This window comes from Austrofundulus limnaeus, unplaced genomic scaffold (assembly GCF_001266775.1).
Source record: "Austrofundulus limnaeus strain Quisiro unplaced genomic scaffold, Austrofundulus_limnaeus-1.0 Scaffold683, whole genome shotgun sequence".
NCBI classification, from domain to species: Eukaryota; Metazoa; Chordata; class Actinopteri; order Cyprinodontiformes; family Rivulidae; genus Austrofundulus; species Austrofundulus limnaeus.
Genome location: NW_013953085.1, coordinates 175512 through 189934, shown reverse-complemented (window position 1 = coordinate 189934; position 14423 = coordinate 175512). Strand labels below are relative to the sequence as shown.

General features: G+C 39.2%; 2 protein-coding genes across 2 annotated transcripts in view; both read right to left on the bottom strand.

Annotated features, from left to right (window-relative positions):
* The window catches only part of cpsf1 (cleavage and polyadenylation specific factor 1), a gene marked incomplete at its 3' end in the record, with an annotated part of 26844 nt that extends 21863 nt beyond the window's left edge, over positions 1-4981 (bottom strand). The window contains 12 exon segments of the mRNA XM_014027789.1: positions 496-636; positions 891-978; positions 1052-1145; positions 1229-1339; positions 3032-3171; positions 3275-3421; positions 3502-3653; positions 3734-3814; positions 3895-4028; positions 4111-4138; positions 4211-4376; positions 4819-4981. Coding sequence (XP_013883243.1) covers positions 496-636; positions 891-978; positions 1052-1145; positions 1229-1339; positions 3032-3171; positions 3275-3421; positions 3502-3653; positions 3734-3814; positions 3895-4028; positions 4111-4138; positions 4211-4354 — 1260 coding nt within the window.
* A 713-nt stretch (positions 4982-5694) lies between these two features.
* parp10 (poly(ADP-ribose) polymerase family member 10) overlaps positions 5695-14423 on the bottom strand; it is a 19455-nt gene continuing 10726 nt past the window's right edge. Inside the window, exons 7-11 of the mRNA XM_014027788.1 lie at positions 13137-13263; positions 12076-13053; positions 8635-8768; positions 7542-7716; positions 5695-7450 (exon numbers count right to left, since the gene is read on the bottom strand). Coding sequence (XP_013883242.1) covers positions 7152-7450; positions 7542-7716; positions 8635-8768; positions 12076-13053; positions 13137-13263 — 1713 coding nt within the window. The 3' untranslated portion in view covers positions 5695-7151. The remainder of the gene's footprint in view (positions 7451-7541; positions 7717-8634; positions 8769-12075; positions 13054-13136; positions 13264-14423) is intronic.

The window sequence follows — 14423 nt, the reverse complement described above, 5'->3', positions numbered from 1 at the left end:
GCAGAAACATGCGTACGCACATTTTATAAATCTGAATTTTTTTTGGCGTACGCCATTTCTGCCTTTTGGCCGTACGTTCACTTTTAGTATGGTTTCCACGCAATTCTTTATAAATGAGACCCCAGAACCTCAACCTGACTGAAATGCTGCAGTGAGACCTTAGAGCTGAGCAGAAACTGCAAACCTCCATGATCTGAAGCAAAACTGGAAAGAAAGAGTGGGCCTAAAATCCTCCACAACCATGATTTAGACTGATGAAGTAAAAAAAAAAAACATTACTTAGTTTTAGCTGCTGAAACATACAATATAATCAGCAGTTAAAAAATGACATGAACGATAAAATCATGTGTTTTTGTACATTTGGGGTTAGATTTGAATGAGTTCAGAATCTGGTAAAGACTAAAAAATTTTATTACATCCTGAAAAACAAACTGAATAAGTGTGAACTTTGTTTTTCATGACTAAGTTCAGACTGCATTCACGGCACAAACTTGCCTGCTTGTCGGACTCCTCTTTTTCCTGCTTTTCTTTGCTCTCCTCGGTCGAAGTCTCCTGCAGTTTCTCTGTGTACTTCAGGAGCAGAGAGTTCCCGAGGCGGGAACCAAGGAACAGGAAGCCAGGCTCCATGGTCACCATCTGAGAGACAGGAAAACACAATGTGAGGAGTTCCTCTGGCACTTAAACCACAAGTCCATTAAAGTTGGAACATTTGCAAAAAAAACAAACCTTGAATGGTAAATTGTCAACTTGTTAGAGCGTTCTCACAACAAACAAGTGCAACAATTTCTAATAAACAAATTGTTTTTTTTTTTCAAAGCCTACATCTATTAAACCTTAAAGGTAGAAATATTTGCATCATCAGCTTGTTGCTCAGTTAAATCTGAACTTACGCAGGTAGTAAGGACGCTGGCTGCAGCTTTGTCAAAGTGAAAAGCCCTCACGCTCCTCATGCCATCAGTTATGAGGGTCAAGACGTAACTGCAAAGCAACCACAGCCAGTGAGGAACCGTTAAAAACCACAAGGTTCATAACGCAGGTTAGGACAACTCACATTTCTCCTCCTTTCAGTGAGATGACCATCTTATCATAAGCAATGAAGTCAGACTGACAACAATCCAGTGTGATCTTCACCTCATCCTGGACACCTGCAAAGCCAGAACACGTCATCACAAAAACACCCGAGGGAAGGCCTCGTCACGTGAAATTATCGTTACACGACAGCACTTACGCAGAGGGAAGGACGTGGTCCCGTTTGTCATTGAGTTTAGAGAAACTCCGTACGGTGGAACACTTTGGTTCAGATACAGCAGGGAGTTCACAGCAAACACCACCACGCCACCTGAAACACACAAGTGATCAGAAAACACATTCACGTTTAGTGTTTTGCACTTTTGGGGGGTTATTTTTGCATTTTAGTGACCTAGAAGCTGAAGTTTTAAAATAATTTCAATTGGATTACAATTAATGGATCTAATAATTAACTGACCAAACTGCTGCAGCTCCTTCAAGTTGGATGAGTTCACAGGACCTTTAACTGGTTCCCCTTAAACCATTTGAGTGTTGCTTCAGTTGTGTTTAGGATCAACGGGCCTCATGCAAGAACCGTTCGTACGCACAGATTTGTTCTTAAGTTGTGCGTACGAGTGATTTAGGAGAATTTGTGGCATTCACCAATGTTTTCGAATTCTAAGATTTTTTCAGATACGAACAAAATTCACGAGTGGTCCAGACCTGTCGTATATTTTACCAGCAGTCAGTCTGCTGTTATCCAGACGGGTTTTCTTCACTAATAACTTTATATTTTGTTAGTTTGAAGATATTTTGAGTTTAAAATAAATTACACTCCATAATTATGTTGACAGTAGGATATTCTGCTTGAATTAGAGTTATAATTTTAAATGTAATAATTTAGACTAACTATATAAATTGTCCGTCTGGCCGGCTTATCCGGGATCGGGTGCGGGGTCAGCAGAGAGACCCCGCTCTTCCCGGCAACACCCTCCATGTCCTAGGGGACTCTGAGTCGTTCCCAGGCCAGAGGGGATACACAATCCCTCCAGCGACTCCTGGATTTTCTTTAAAGTGTCAGACATATTTTGAAATAATTTTAAAATGCTTATTTCAGAACCACAACTGAGACTACTTGAGACTGCGCTGGGAGTGGGGTGTACGGTGCGCAGCGCTGTGTCTTCTGAATAAATGAAAATGATTTAACACAGTTATTTATACTTTTAGCAGCTCTTTTTATTCCACAGCTGACCTGCTAAAAATGACAGATTTTCTTTTCTGGATCTCTGACAGACGGACTTCAATCTCTGAACTCATAAAGTTTTTCTTTTTAGTTTTCGCTGTTATTTTCATGAATGAACACTTCCTTGTATCTGAGGCAGGAAACATAGCCTTATATGGTGTTTTTGGGGTAGGAATTATGCTAATCTCCTCTCGCGTGCACGAGCAGCTGGATACGAACAGGTGGAATTTACGCTGCTCATTTACGCACTTTTCCTGAAGATAGAAGAGTTTGTTGAATCTGACGTGACATGTTCGTACGAACCCTTTGTACGAACAAAAGTAAGAGAAATTTAGGATAAGAATATGAACATGTTCTTGCATGAGGCCAACGCTCAATTTACACTACATGCATCTCCGCTGTGCTCCGCTCTGAGCTTTGCAGCAAATATGAAACCATTCTAATCAATAAGAGGATTGATCGCAGGTGCATTGTATTGAACCTTGCGTTACATGGGAGTTAGAAAATTAAGACCTATTTAAAATAAACACAAATGCACACATCACTTTCCAGTTATTTTTAGGATTATTTGAAACCTTTAGCACTCAATTTACATCAATAATCTGGAGTTTTATTCATACAACTTATCCATGTATACATATAAAATACAAATCTACCTAAATTCCAGTTTGTAAGACAACACAACAAAGACAAACTTGTGCAACCTTGTGCAGTGTAAATTTAAATCCGACACACAGCAGGGAGTTATGCGACCACGCTGGTAAGATTGTTTGAGCTCACCGATGGGTTTGGGGACAGGCATGACCTGTGTGCAGTCGAAAGGCAGATTACTGAGGGACCAGATGACAGGATGAACCTTCTGCATGATGTTGAGGGAGATGGCGACGATGCTGCAGGTGTCCTGACGAACAGCCACGCGACTAAAAACAAAACATACGCCGCAAGGAGGTAAAACCTGTCAAATCTATCTGAAAATCTGTTCAGAACATCAACATGTCACTGCACCAGATGACAGGAACTCACCCAGGCCACGTCTGGTTGGGCTCAAACAAAATGAGCAACGTGGGCTCGTAGTAACCATGAAGGAACTTCATGTCGATGATGTTCAACAGCTTCTCATCCAACTCACGAACATCGATGATGTAACTGGGTAGGAAGCTGGATTTAGGTCTGCAAATGAGATTCTGCGTCAGTAAAAAAAAAATTTAACAGTAACCGGACAGAGGAGGGAAACAGGGACATGTTCGTACCCTTCTCCCACTCCGCTTTCCTGCTCATCAGTCAGCGTGTCCTTTCGGAATGGCAGCACCACAAGCTTAGTGCCATAAACAAGCATCACAGCACAGCGGTTCTCTGGATCGACACGGACAATCGGAATGTGGACATTTTGCACAAAGCCATCCTAAAACAAAACACAAAACAAGTATTAGCTAAACAACATCTAATTCGGGTCTCAGCATTTTCTTTTCCTCCACTACGTACTCTGAGCTCTGGCTCCTCAAAGTAATGCAGAGACAAGGTCTTGAGGTCGTGTGTCCCAGGATCATACTCAACTACAGACAGCTGGTGAGAGAGCAAACACACACACAGATCAGTGAAATCAACTCGTTTGTTAAAGCAGTGCCTGTAACACAAAGCGATACCTTGGCATCCTTGAAACTTAAAAGTAGTGCATCTCTGTTGGCTCCTATAAGCTGCACACTGGCCATTGACATCACATTGCCAAAGAGAGAAAAGGACGCCACCTGCTCCAGCTTCTCTTTACGAGTTTTGGCATCTGCAACAGGACAGTCAAGTCTCAGCAAACACACATTATTTTCTTAATAATAAAATAAATGAGTTAGGTTTTATTGACGTACCGGATGACTTTTCAGTCTTTGACGTAGTCTGAAAGAAAAACACAAATGTTACACATATCTTTCGGAGCCAGGATCCACAACGTGAACGCGCAGAACCTACCTCCACATCATGGACGATCCTGTAAACGTAGAGTTGAGACGTTCCGGCAACGACTAGATTTTTCTCCTTGCTGGATATAAAGTTGCAGTAGACAGAAAACTCCACAGCAGTGGGGGTGTGGGCTTGTCTGTACACAGCATACATCCTGGACGTCTGTCCTCAGCATCTGACAGGAGACAGCAACATGTCAAAACCACGGTTTTTTTTTTAACCTAAAGTCGTCCGGGAAATTAAACTAGAATAGGTGAGAAACAATGTTCAACTTAAATTAAGTTTTTAATGAATGCTGTAGCCACTAATCTTTATAGCATGATTTACGGATGTGTTAACATCCAGGCTAGACTTACATGCAAGGATTTACTGAGAAAATGAATTTAAAAAAAAAAACAGGAGCTGGCTTAAAATTTTCCATTAGTCTTTTTTAATACCAGTTTTGCTCATGTTCACAAAGCCAAAATGTGGCTCTAAAAAAGGTAAACAGCTAACTGTTAGCTTTAGGGTAACGAATCATGTATGAAAACCGCTCGCAAACGCTAGCAACATGCCAAAGCTAACATAGCAGCAAAGCAATAAACTGAGGTTTTAGTCAATTATACATGTGAGCATACCTATGTCCGATACGTTGTCAGTTATTCGATTTATTGTATACCTTCCAGTTCACTTTCAAGGAGTCATATTTTGAGTTATACTGGCTCAAAGGTTGTTAGCCAGCGCCGGATAAACTCGCAGTTAGCTTAGTGTGCTAACACTGCCGCGCATGCGCAGTCGCTGCCCGCAGCGGTTCTGCGCATGTGCAGATCCATAGCGCAGGCAAGCTGACCTTTTCTAGTTTTTTTACACAAAAAAAAATGCTCAAATCAGTTTAGTCAACTGCAAGTACACTGTGGCATGAAACTACACTTTTGACCTGGTTTTACCCAAATGTAGTATTGTAAGTGATATACAGTATGAAATATGCTGTTGGTTTATCACATTACTTTTGTTATTAAAAAACTATAGATTTCATTATGAAAGCTTAAACAATAACAGGGCCATCCCAGGCCTTTATTTTTATTTTTTTCATTGCTAGGTGTGTAAATGTCCCCTTTAATTATGAATGACAAAACAGGGGAGATATAATAAAATAATAATATACAGGCAGTCTTTTAGCTTGCTTGTGAACTGAGAAGCCGTATAGATAATGGATGAATGGATGGTCTTTAAACCTTCAAAATCACTGGATATTTTCCACAATTGTATATTGACATTTATTTTACACTTTCTTTTAAAAAAATTAGGTTTAAAGTGTGCCCCAAATCTTTACTCTTATTTATAAAAATGCTTAAAAGCAGAATTTTAAAGTCATGATACATAAACTATACAGAATGAAGGAAACTCAGACTTGTGAGAACACTTCTAAAATTTGCCAAGTACCGTTATTTAATAGTATAGTGTTAGTATTAGTGCTCAAGTAAAATTGTAAAGTTAAAAATCAAAAAGCTCAACACAAAATATTTAAGTTTTATTTAAAAAAAAGTACAAGTTCAATCAAAGTGCACAGTGATTAATGCAAAAACTTTTAAAGTAGCAACATAACAGATGTACTGATTCAAAGTGTAAAAGAAAATATAATCCTGATTAAGTCGCATCTTTGTCAAATTTTAGCATTTGGAACAAGACACCAACATTTTCATTATCATCACCTTGATGGGCTTTAGGGTGAAGCTTGGCTTTATTAAATAAAGTTTGTATTATCTGAATTATATGCAACACAATAAAGGACATGCTTAGAAATACATTTCCCTAATGTCATTTAAAGAGAGCTTGTTTTCTCCTAATAACAGATTAAAATATGTACTTCAACTCAAAACTTAATGTCTTACGATTACTAATTTTGAAAAACACACAAAAATAAAAAGAGACACATCATTGAAAGTCGGGAGTCAAGTTGGCAAATGATTCAAGTTAAAAACGTCACATCAGGAAACAACGATCAACATTTGTTACAGATCATCTGTCAAGAGTCCTGACAGTCGTGCTAACGATGAAGCTGAGTTTTTCACAATAAGTTTTGTTTTCGCCAATTTAAAACTACCTTATTTATCATAAGATAAGATATTTAACTCAGAGCTGTAAAAAAAAGCCCACCAATAACAGCATGTAGCCAGCTTCTGTACAACTGTAAATAAATTCCAGTCTTTTAGCTTTGTTCACTCATATTAACCTCAAGACAAAAACACTCAAAGCACTGAAGGTGACAAAACTCCCAGCAGGACAAAGACATGAAAATATAACCTAGAACTAAATATTTTTGCTGTTAACCCATTTTTATAGCAATTTCTGAATTTTTGTGGTTTGATTCAACCTATACTCTTAAACCAACCAAAGAGGCAAGAAAAAAGTTTGCTTGCTTTAAAGAGACTATGACACAACAAGTTTTGTAAACATATATATAAACTGATTCTTTAATTTAAAATTTGGGGTCTTTGTGTTTATTGTCAAGGTTTATTTTAATTTTCTATTTAAGTATTGTTTTAGTTAGCTTAGCCTCCACGCTTGTGGTGCAATATGGTGCTGATTAAGTATAATACATCATCTATCATGATAAATGTTTGGCAATGTCACCAAAAGGCAAAACTGTCCCTTTAAGCTAGTTACCTATTAATGAAATAGGCCAGGATCATCAGGAAGTAGTAAACTGATTATTAAAGTTGTCAAATTAAATGCCAAGTATTATAAAGACCCCACAATAAGACATGACACTAAAAAGGACATTTTCACAAAAATGGGATTTTTCTTCCACTGTACAAATAAAACTAAAGACGCATTAAAGAATTTGATAAAGCTTGTTTTTGATCAAACTGTGCACTGAAAAATGGAGCCCTTTAACTTGTAAAAGCACGTTCTAAATCATATTAGACACTAAGAACATAAGTCCTTTCTCTGAATGAAACCATTTTACTCAGCGGTGGATTCGTTGACATGTGATGAGATACTCTGGAAAAGCTTGTGTGTCGTTGAAGATGACGAACATCGCTGGGCTGGTTATGTCATCAGTCACGCTGTCGTATCTGAGGGGAATATCGCCCGTCTCCTTCAGCGGTGCCGTTTTCATTGAATGGCAGCCTTTAGTGAAGTCTCCTGTTAGAACCTTTGACACAAAAATGAACTTGTATCCGTCTGTGTTTGGGGGTGAATACTGATCCTGGACAGACAGAGCAGAGTTGACGGCAAAATACACTCCCTGACCGTAGACAGTGGCTGTGTGGGGAAACATACGTTTAGATTAGAAACATATTTAAGATGACAACCTGAGTGCAAGATAAACAAGAAAAGACACATTTGAGTGTACCGTTTTTTCCACAGAAGCTCCTGTTGAATCCATGAACACAAATCTCTTTAACGCTCGCCTCACTGGTGCCGTGGTACAGAGTTCGTTCAATTGTTGGGTGTGTGGATTGTTGAATTATGCTCGCTTTCTTCAGCTTGTACTGATTGTACAGCAGTCGATTCATGAGTTTCTCCACCTGGGAAGAACATTCAGTGTCATCACAGAACCACAATATCACATGACGATGGATTAGGCCACTCAAATGGTTTTGGTTTCAAAGATTTGAGAAAAAAAAGTGGTAAAGTTGAGATTAAAGTCAAAATGTTGAGAAAAATGTGGGAAGTGATTCCGAACCAAGTTCAAGGAAGTGAACCACTTCGTCCTCTTCATCCTGTTTTTTTTTTCACCATTATTGCAGCCAAGTCATTTTCTTGAGCTAGTTTGATGCGCTGTCTTTATTACGTCATCAATCACGCCAGTGGAACGCACCGAACCTCCTTCAATCCTTCACATTAAGAGTCTCAGACGTCTCAAATCATCATCGGTTTATACAAATATCATTCATAACTGTGTGGCTAATTCAATATTCATGCGATTGTTTGCCTCTTTATGGCTCCCTCTGTAAACTGCTGTCACAACCATTCAACTATCAAAATATTCTGCTTGATTGGCAATGTTGTGCTACGGTTTACAGTATTTGTAACTTTTACACATTTGAACTATTTAGCTATTTACAAAATTTCGATGAGATTTCTTTGTTTCTTTCAAAAACCTGGATCTCTGCAATCTACTTCAGCATATTTGCTCACTTTTTGTCTCCTTGAGATTTCAGAATCTGCTTGGGTAGTTTTATCTTCAGTTTTGCTGATTTTAGCTACCGTTTTACTTTTTTACCTCTGTTCTGCAATGACGCTTCATTTAATCCCCGAATAAATTCCTTTTTTCCCAATTTTACCTTTATTCCGCAAATTCTGTCACAACTTTTTTTTCAACATTTTGACCTTAATGTCGAAGCTTCAAAAACAAAGCCAAAAAAATCTTCCTTCTCATTTTAATTCTGAGTGAGCCTAATGCATCATCGTTATAACATGTTATGATTTGTCTCTTTTTGTACCTGTATGATTCTTATTTTGCTGTGATACTCCTGTATGGTGCCATAGAAATTTTTCACCACATCCTGAAATTCATCAGAGTCCTCACTGACTTTAGATACTTCAGGCAAGTTTGCCAGCAGTGAGTATTCTTCTTCTGTAGTTGAATGGTTTAGTTAGTATGTTTTTTAAATCAGTAACACAAATGATCATCAAGTATATGGAGCCTCAAAACTGACAAATGGTGAGCAACACCAGTCAAAAATGTAACACAAACAACAAACAGTGGGAGAAGTAAAAAATAAAGTTTAAAAAGCATAAATTACTGCATTTTTGTCAAACGTGTTCGTTTCAGGACATCACCCCAGCTTACACACCTACAGAAGGATCAGGCCATCACATAAAGATTAGGGGGTTAACAATATTGATTCACATCGATAATATCAATTAAATCAATGATTCAAATACATCGAGGCAAAAGGAAAACACTGATCTATATTGGTATCATATGCTCAATCATATGCTCATCTAACACAATCATGTGTTAGATGAGCATATAATAATAATAATAATAATAATAATAATAATAATAATAATAATAATATGCATCAAATTGATCGCAGACTTGTCATTTGAATCAAAATTGTGTCATGACACACTTTGTAATATTGAGAAACATTGTATTGTCATCCAAACAAATCGATATATCGTATCGTGATATAGCTGGTGATTTACACCCCTGAAAAAGATTACAACCACCTGCCCAGCAGAAACACACGCAGCTCCAGGACTGTTTCTCCCACACAGACTGGGATGTCTTTGAACATCAGGACCTGGCTGTACACACTGTGGCTCTTCTAAACCTTCTGTGTTAATGTCACCATAGAAAACCATCTGGAAATTCCCCTACCAGAAGCAGTGGATAACTGACCAGGTCTAGCAGCTGCTCAAGGGTCGGGGGACAAAACTCAATACAGCACGGCTAAAACTGACATGAGCAGAGGGATCGAAGCAGCGAAGACGAGCAAAATAGAGGCTCGCCTCTCAGTAAACAACACTGGCATGGTATCCAGCAGATCACAAATTTCAGATAGATTCAGTACAACTAGTGACTCATGTGCCCCATTGGTAGAGGAGCTAAACAGATTCTTTGCTCACTTTGAGGCCTCAACTAGTCTAACCCTAACCACAGCCCAACCTATCACTGACACCCCCACCCTATGGACAGTGCAGGAGTGTGATATGAGGCAAGTGATGAGCAGTGTGAATCCCAGGAAAGCCACTGGATCAGAGGGAATTCCCAGGAAAGTATTAAAGGCCTGTGCGGGGTAACTGGGCCAGGTCTTCAAAACTCCGTTCAACTGCTCTCTGCTGTAGACCACTGAGCCAACCCATCTAAAAACAACCACTATTAATCTGGTCCACCCCACACCCCAAAAATACAATAAAAAATCATCCACTGCTTTTCTCAATGACATTTGTACTGTGGCCCTCAAGTTAATTATCATTTACCATGTCAAATCCTGCCTTCCCTCCACCTTCAATCCACATCAGTTCACTTACAGGGCAAACCAATCAACAAAGGATGCCATAGCCACAACCCTCTGCACTGTGCAGAGCCAACATGAACATTGTGAGAGCTACATCAGGATGCTCGAGCCCCCTCTCCCCTCATATGTGAATGCAGCTCAGCTTCCAGTACTATCCTTAACAGACATCCTAATCAGTAAATTGACCGACCTAGGTCTCCCTCCATCCACCTGCCAGTGGGTATAAGAGTTCCTCAACAACCGACCCCAGATGGTGAAACTTGTCCCACAGCTGTCTAGGGTTGGACAATATTGACAAGTGGCAAATGTTAACTGGTGACAGTTTTACTGATGATAAATTTAACACAGTATGATTTTGCCCAACAACAGCGCACTCAGCACCAGTTCTCCACAAGGGTGTGTGCCGAGTCCCTTTCTTCACCGCCTATAAACCTATGACTGTAGCTCTGTTCAGGAGGTGTTACCAAAGTAACACCATAATGAAGTTTGTAAATGACACTACTGTGGTGGGATTGACCTTGGGAGGAGATGAGACTGCCTACAGGGATGAAGTCTTGAGATCAATACCATGTAGTCCAGTTAACATTTTTGTTCTGAACATAAGACAAAGGGAGTCATCTTAGACTTCAACACATACATGCACTTTTTATAGCCACACACTGTCTAAACACATACAAGTTCATAAGTCTATATTAGCCGTGTGCAATATTTTGTCTACAACCTATTTAAAATAATTTAATTTGTAAATATATATTTTAAGCTTCTTCACATGTAATGGATATGTTGTTCTGCACCAAGAAACTTCTGTGCAAGCACCATGAGAGAGACATTTTCTGGTATATTCATCAGGATCAAAATATCTAATGGGGTCCAAAGCTTGGTCCTAATTATTTCTGAGTTAGATGTGTAAAATGTGTAACATGTGAATTCAGTTTAGGTTTTGCTTACAAGCAGGGTTAAGCTACAAAAATCCTAATAGAAATAGAAATATAAAACATGTGAGAGGGGAGTGGGGGATTTTCTTGTTTGACATAGAATTAGAGATTACCAAAATATTCAAACAATGTTTAAATATTAACAGTGAGCTGAAAGGGTGTTTCTGATTAAAATACTTATCCCTAGACCCAATGGCCCTCAACAAGCTCTTAAAACGAGGCATTACGAAAAATACACTTTTTTTTTCACTTTTTATCATTTTAAAACGTCATTTCCTCAACAAAAGCTATACCCAGAGTGTGGCTTTAACTCATTCATGCATGTTTAAGAAACCCTTAAATCTCCTGTGGTAGCCATGTAGAGCTGCCTAAAAGGTTGCTGGTACAAAGCACCACCTATTTACACAAAGCTCCTCCTGGAAGCTCAGTCTGCAGCTGAACTCCCCCGTGTAGAGCACCCCTCCACTAAAAGCATTGTTTGAAAGCATGAAGTGGGAGTGGCCATAACGGTAGGAGATTCTTAAAGAAAGGTCAATTTCTAGACATTTAGATAGGCTATGATGCAAAGCCAAATTTATTTTTAATATATACAGCTTTTTCGTAACAACTGAAGGTAGCACAGTTACTTGATTGTGGTATACAATTGAACTTTGTGCCTGAAAAATATGTATCATTGCCATCTTTAAAACTTCAGAACCATTTTTGAGGTATTTCCTACTAAGCACAGCTAAAGCCATGATTTTCAACAGTTTGCATTTTTACAAAATTATACAAAATTAACAATGATGCATTGAAAATGATTTTATAGCAAAAAAAAGGGGGGCGGAGGCAGGCTATCTTTGTTAACTTGTTTTCTGTTAATTGTAGAGTTTTCTTACCCAAACCAAAGTTGTATTTAATTACATTGTTGACTTTTGCCACAGTCTGTCAGTCTCATGGCTCCATAAACTGTCCAAAAGCTGTACAAATTTCCACTTACCTGGTACATCCTGTGTCACGTCTCCTAATTCATTCAACTTCCTGGAGATTTTCACAGACTTCCCTGAAGCCATGTTATATTCTTGCATCTTGTCAAAGCTGATAATGTGGGGTTGATTGTCAAGCAAGATATCAACCTTCTTAAGCTTCAATCTCCAAGCATTCTCAATGAATACTGACGCGTCATCAGAATAAGGAACTGTGTCGGAGGAGGACGGGTCATGTCGTACCCAATGAACAGTCTTAAGGATTTCCTTATTGGACACAGAATTAGAAATTTTCTCTACCAGCAGCTTCATGTCACACATTGCACTGGTCACGTAGTCTTTGAAACCAGAAATGGCAACGATGGTTCCCTGAATCTGAATCTCAACTGCATGTTTCCGTTTGATCATGTCCAAACATTTATGGTGGTATTCAGACATTTGCCTTATGTTTCGATGCTCCAGTTTCTCCTCCACCTGTCTCTGGCTCACTTTCTTACCAAAGGCAATGTCCACCCGAATCAGGTCACAGCTATAACCGGCAAACACACTTAATTCAACGATGTTGGCTGCCTTTATCGAGTCCTCTAAAGAAATACCTTTTTTTTTCTTTTTCTGTTGCTCTAACAAGGGAGACTTGTCAGTAATACTGGAGGTGCGTTCATCTTGGATCAGTTGCTTAGACAACTCCAAGGCTTCTTTAAGCTGTTCCTCGTCATCTTTCAGGAGACAGTTGCTTGACTCCATAGAATATTGGATAGCTAAAGAAAGTTGGGCCTCTTCTTCCAAGTCACTACTGAGGCCCATTTCATCAGTCCAAAGACCTGTCCCATTTGTAGCATTCTGATCAGCTGAGGACTGAGAAGATTTAACAGATTTCCAATCAGAGACTTGATCTGTCAGGCTTTTTGGTTCATTTGCTGTGTAAAGATCCACATCATCCAGGTCATCAAGCTGGTCTGGGGTGGGTGCTTTCTTTGCCCATTGTAAAAGGCCTGAAAGGGAATAAACAAATAGTTTATAACTGTAGAGACACGCATAATAAAAAAAGAACTGGTGATAGAAATAAAGACACTACCTCTGTTTGAAGTACCGTTACAGTCCGTCTGCACTGAATCTGATTTCATATCCTGTGCAGAACCAACCACAGACACCTTCTGGAAGTTTTTCTGAGACATCATATGCCATGCAGTCTCAAAAATATCCTGGAATACCAAAAACATTACCTGTTGGTACTTCAGGGGACCTTTAAGTAATTTACAATCAGTGTTGATTAAGCGTCTCACTAAATGCGGAAAAATAACTTGCATGCATTAAGAACATAGCATAAGCTGTGTTGAGATAACAGTAACCAGCAACACTGACAGTCTCTTCCAGTGGTATAAATATAGATACCAGCATTTATACAAGTACTCGTACCAAGTACCCTGATACCCAGAACCGATGTGGATACAGGTATTGATACTCCAATTAATATACAGGTCCTTCTCAAAAAAATAGCATATTGGGATGAAGTTCACTATTTTCTATAATGAACTGATAAACATTAAACATTCATATATTTTAGATTCATTGCACACCAACTGAAGTAGTTCAAGCCTTTTATTGTTTTAAAATGGATGATTTTGGCAAAAAAGTAAAGAAAATTCAAAAAYCCCAATCTCAAAAAATTAGCATATCATGAAAAGGTTCTCTAAATAACTTATTAACCTAATCATCTGAATCAATGAATTAACTCTAAACACCTGCAAAAGATTCCTGAGGTTTTTAAAAGGTCTCAGCCTGGTTCATTACCAAAACCAATATCATGGATAAGACTTCTGACCTGACTGCTGTCCAGAAGGCCATCACTGACACCCTCAAGCAAGAGGGTAAGACACAAAGACATTTCTGAACRAAYAGGCTGTTCCCAGAGTGCTGTATCAAGGCACCTCAGTKGGAAGTCTGTGGGAAGGAAAAAGTGTGGCAGAAAACACTGCACAACGAGAAGAGGTGACAGGACCCTGAGGAAGATTGTGGAGAAGGGCTGATTCCAGACCTTGGGGGACCTGCAAAAGCAGTGGACTGAGTCTGGAGTACAAACTTCCAGAGCCACCGTGCACAGGCGTGTGCAGGAAATGGGCTACAGGTGCCGCATTCCCCAGATCAAGCCACTTTTGAACCAGAAACAGCAGCAGATGCGCCTGACCTGGGCTACAGAGAAGCAGCACTGGACTGTTGCTCAGTGGTCCAAAGTACTTTTTTCAGATGAAAGCAAATTTTGCATGGCATCTGGAAATCAAAGCGCCAGAGTCTGGAGGAAGACTGTGGAGAAGGAAATGCTAAAATGCCTGAAGTCCAGCGTCAAGTACCAACAGTCAGTGAT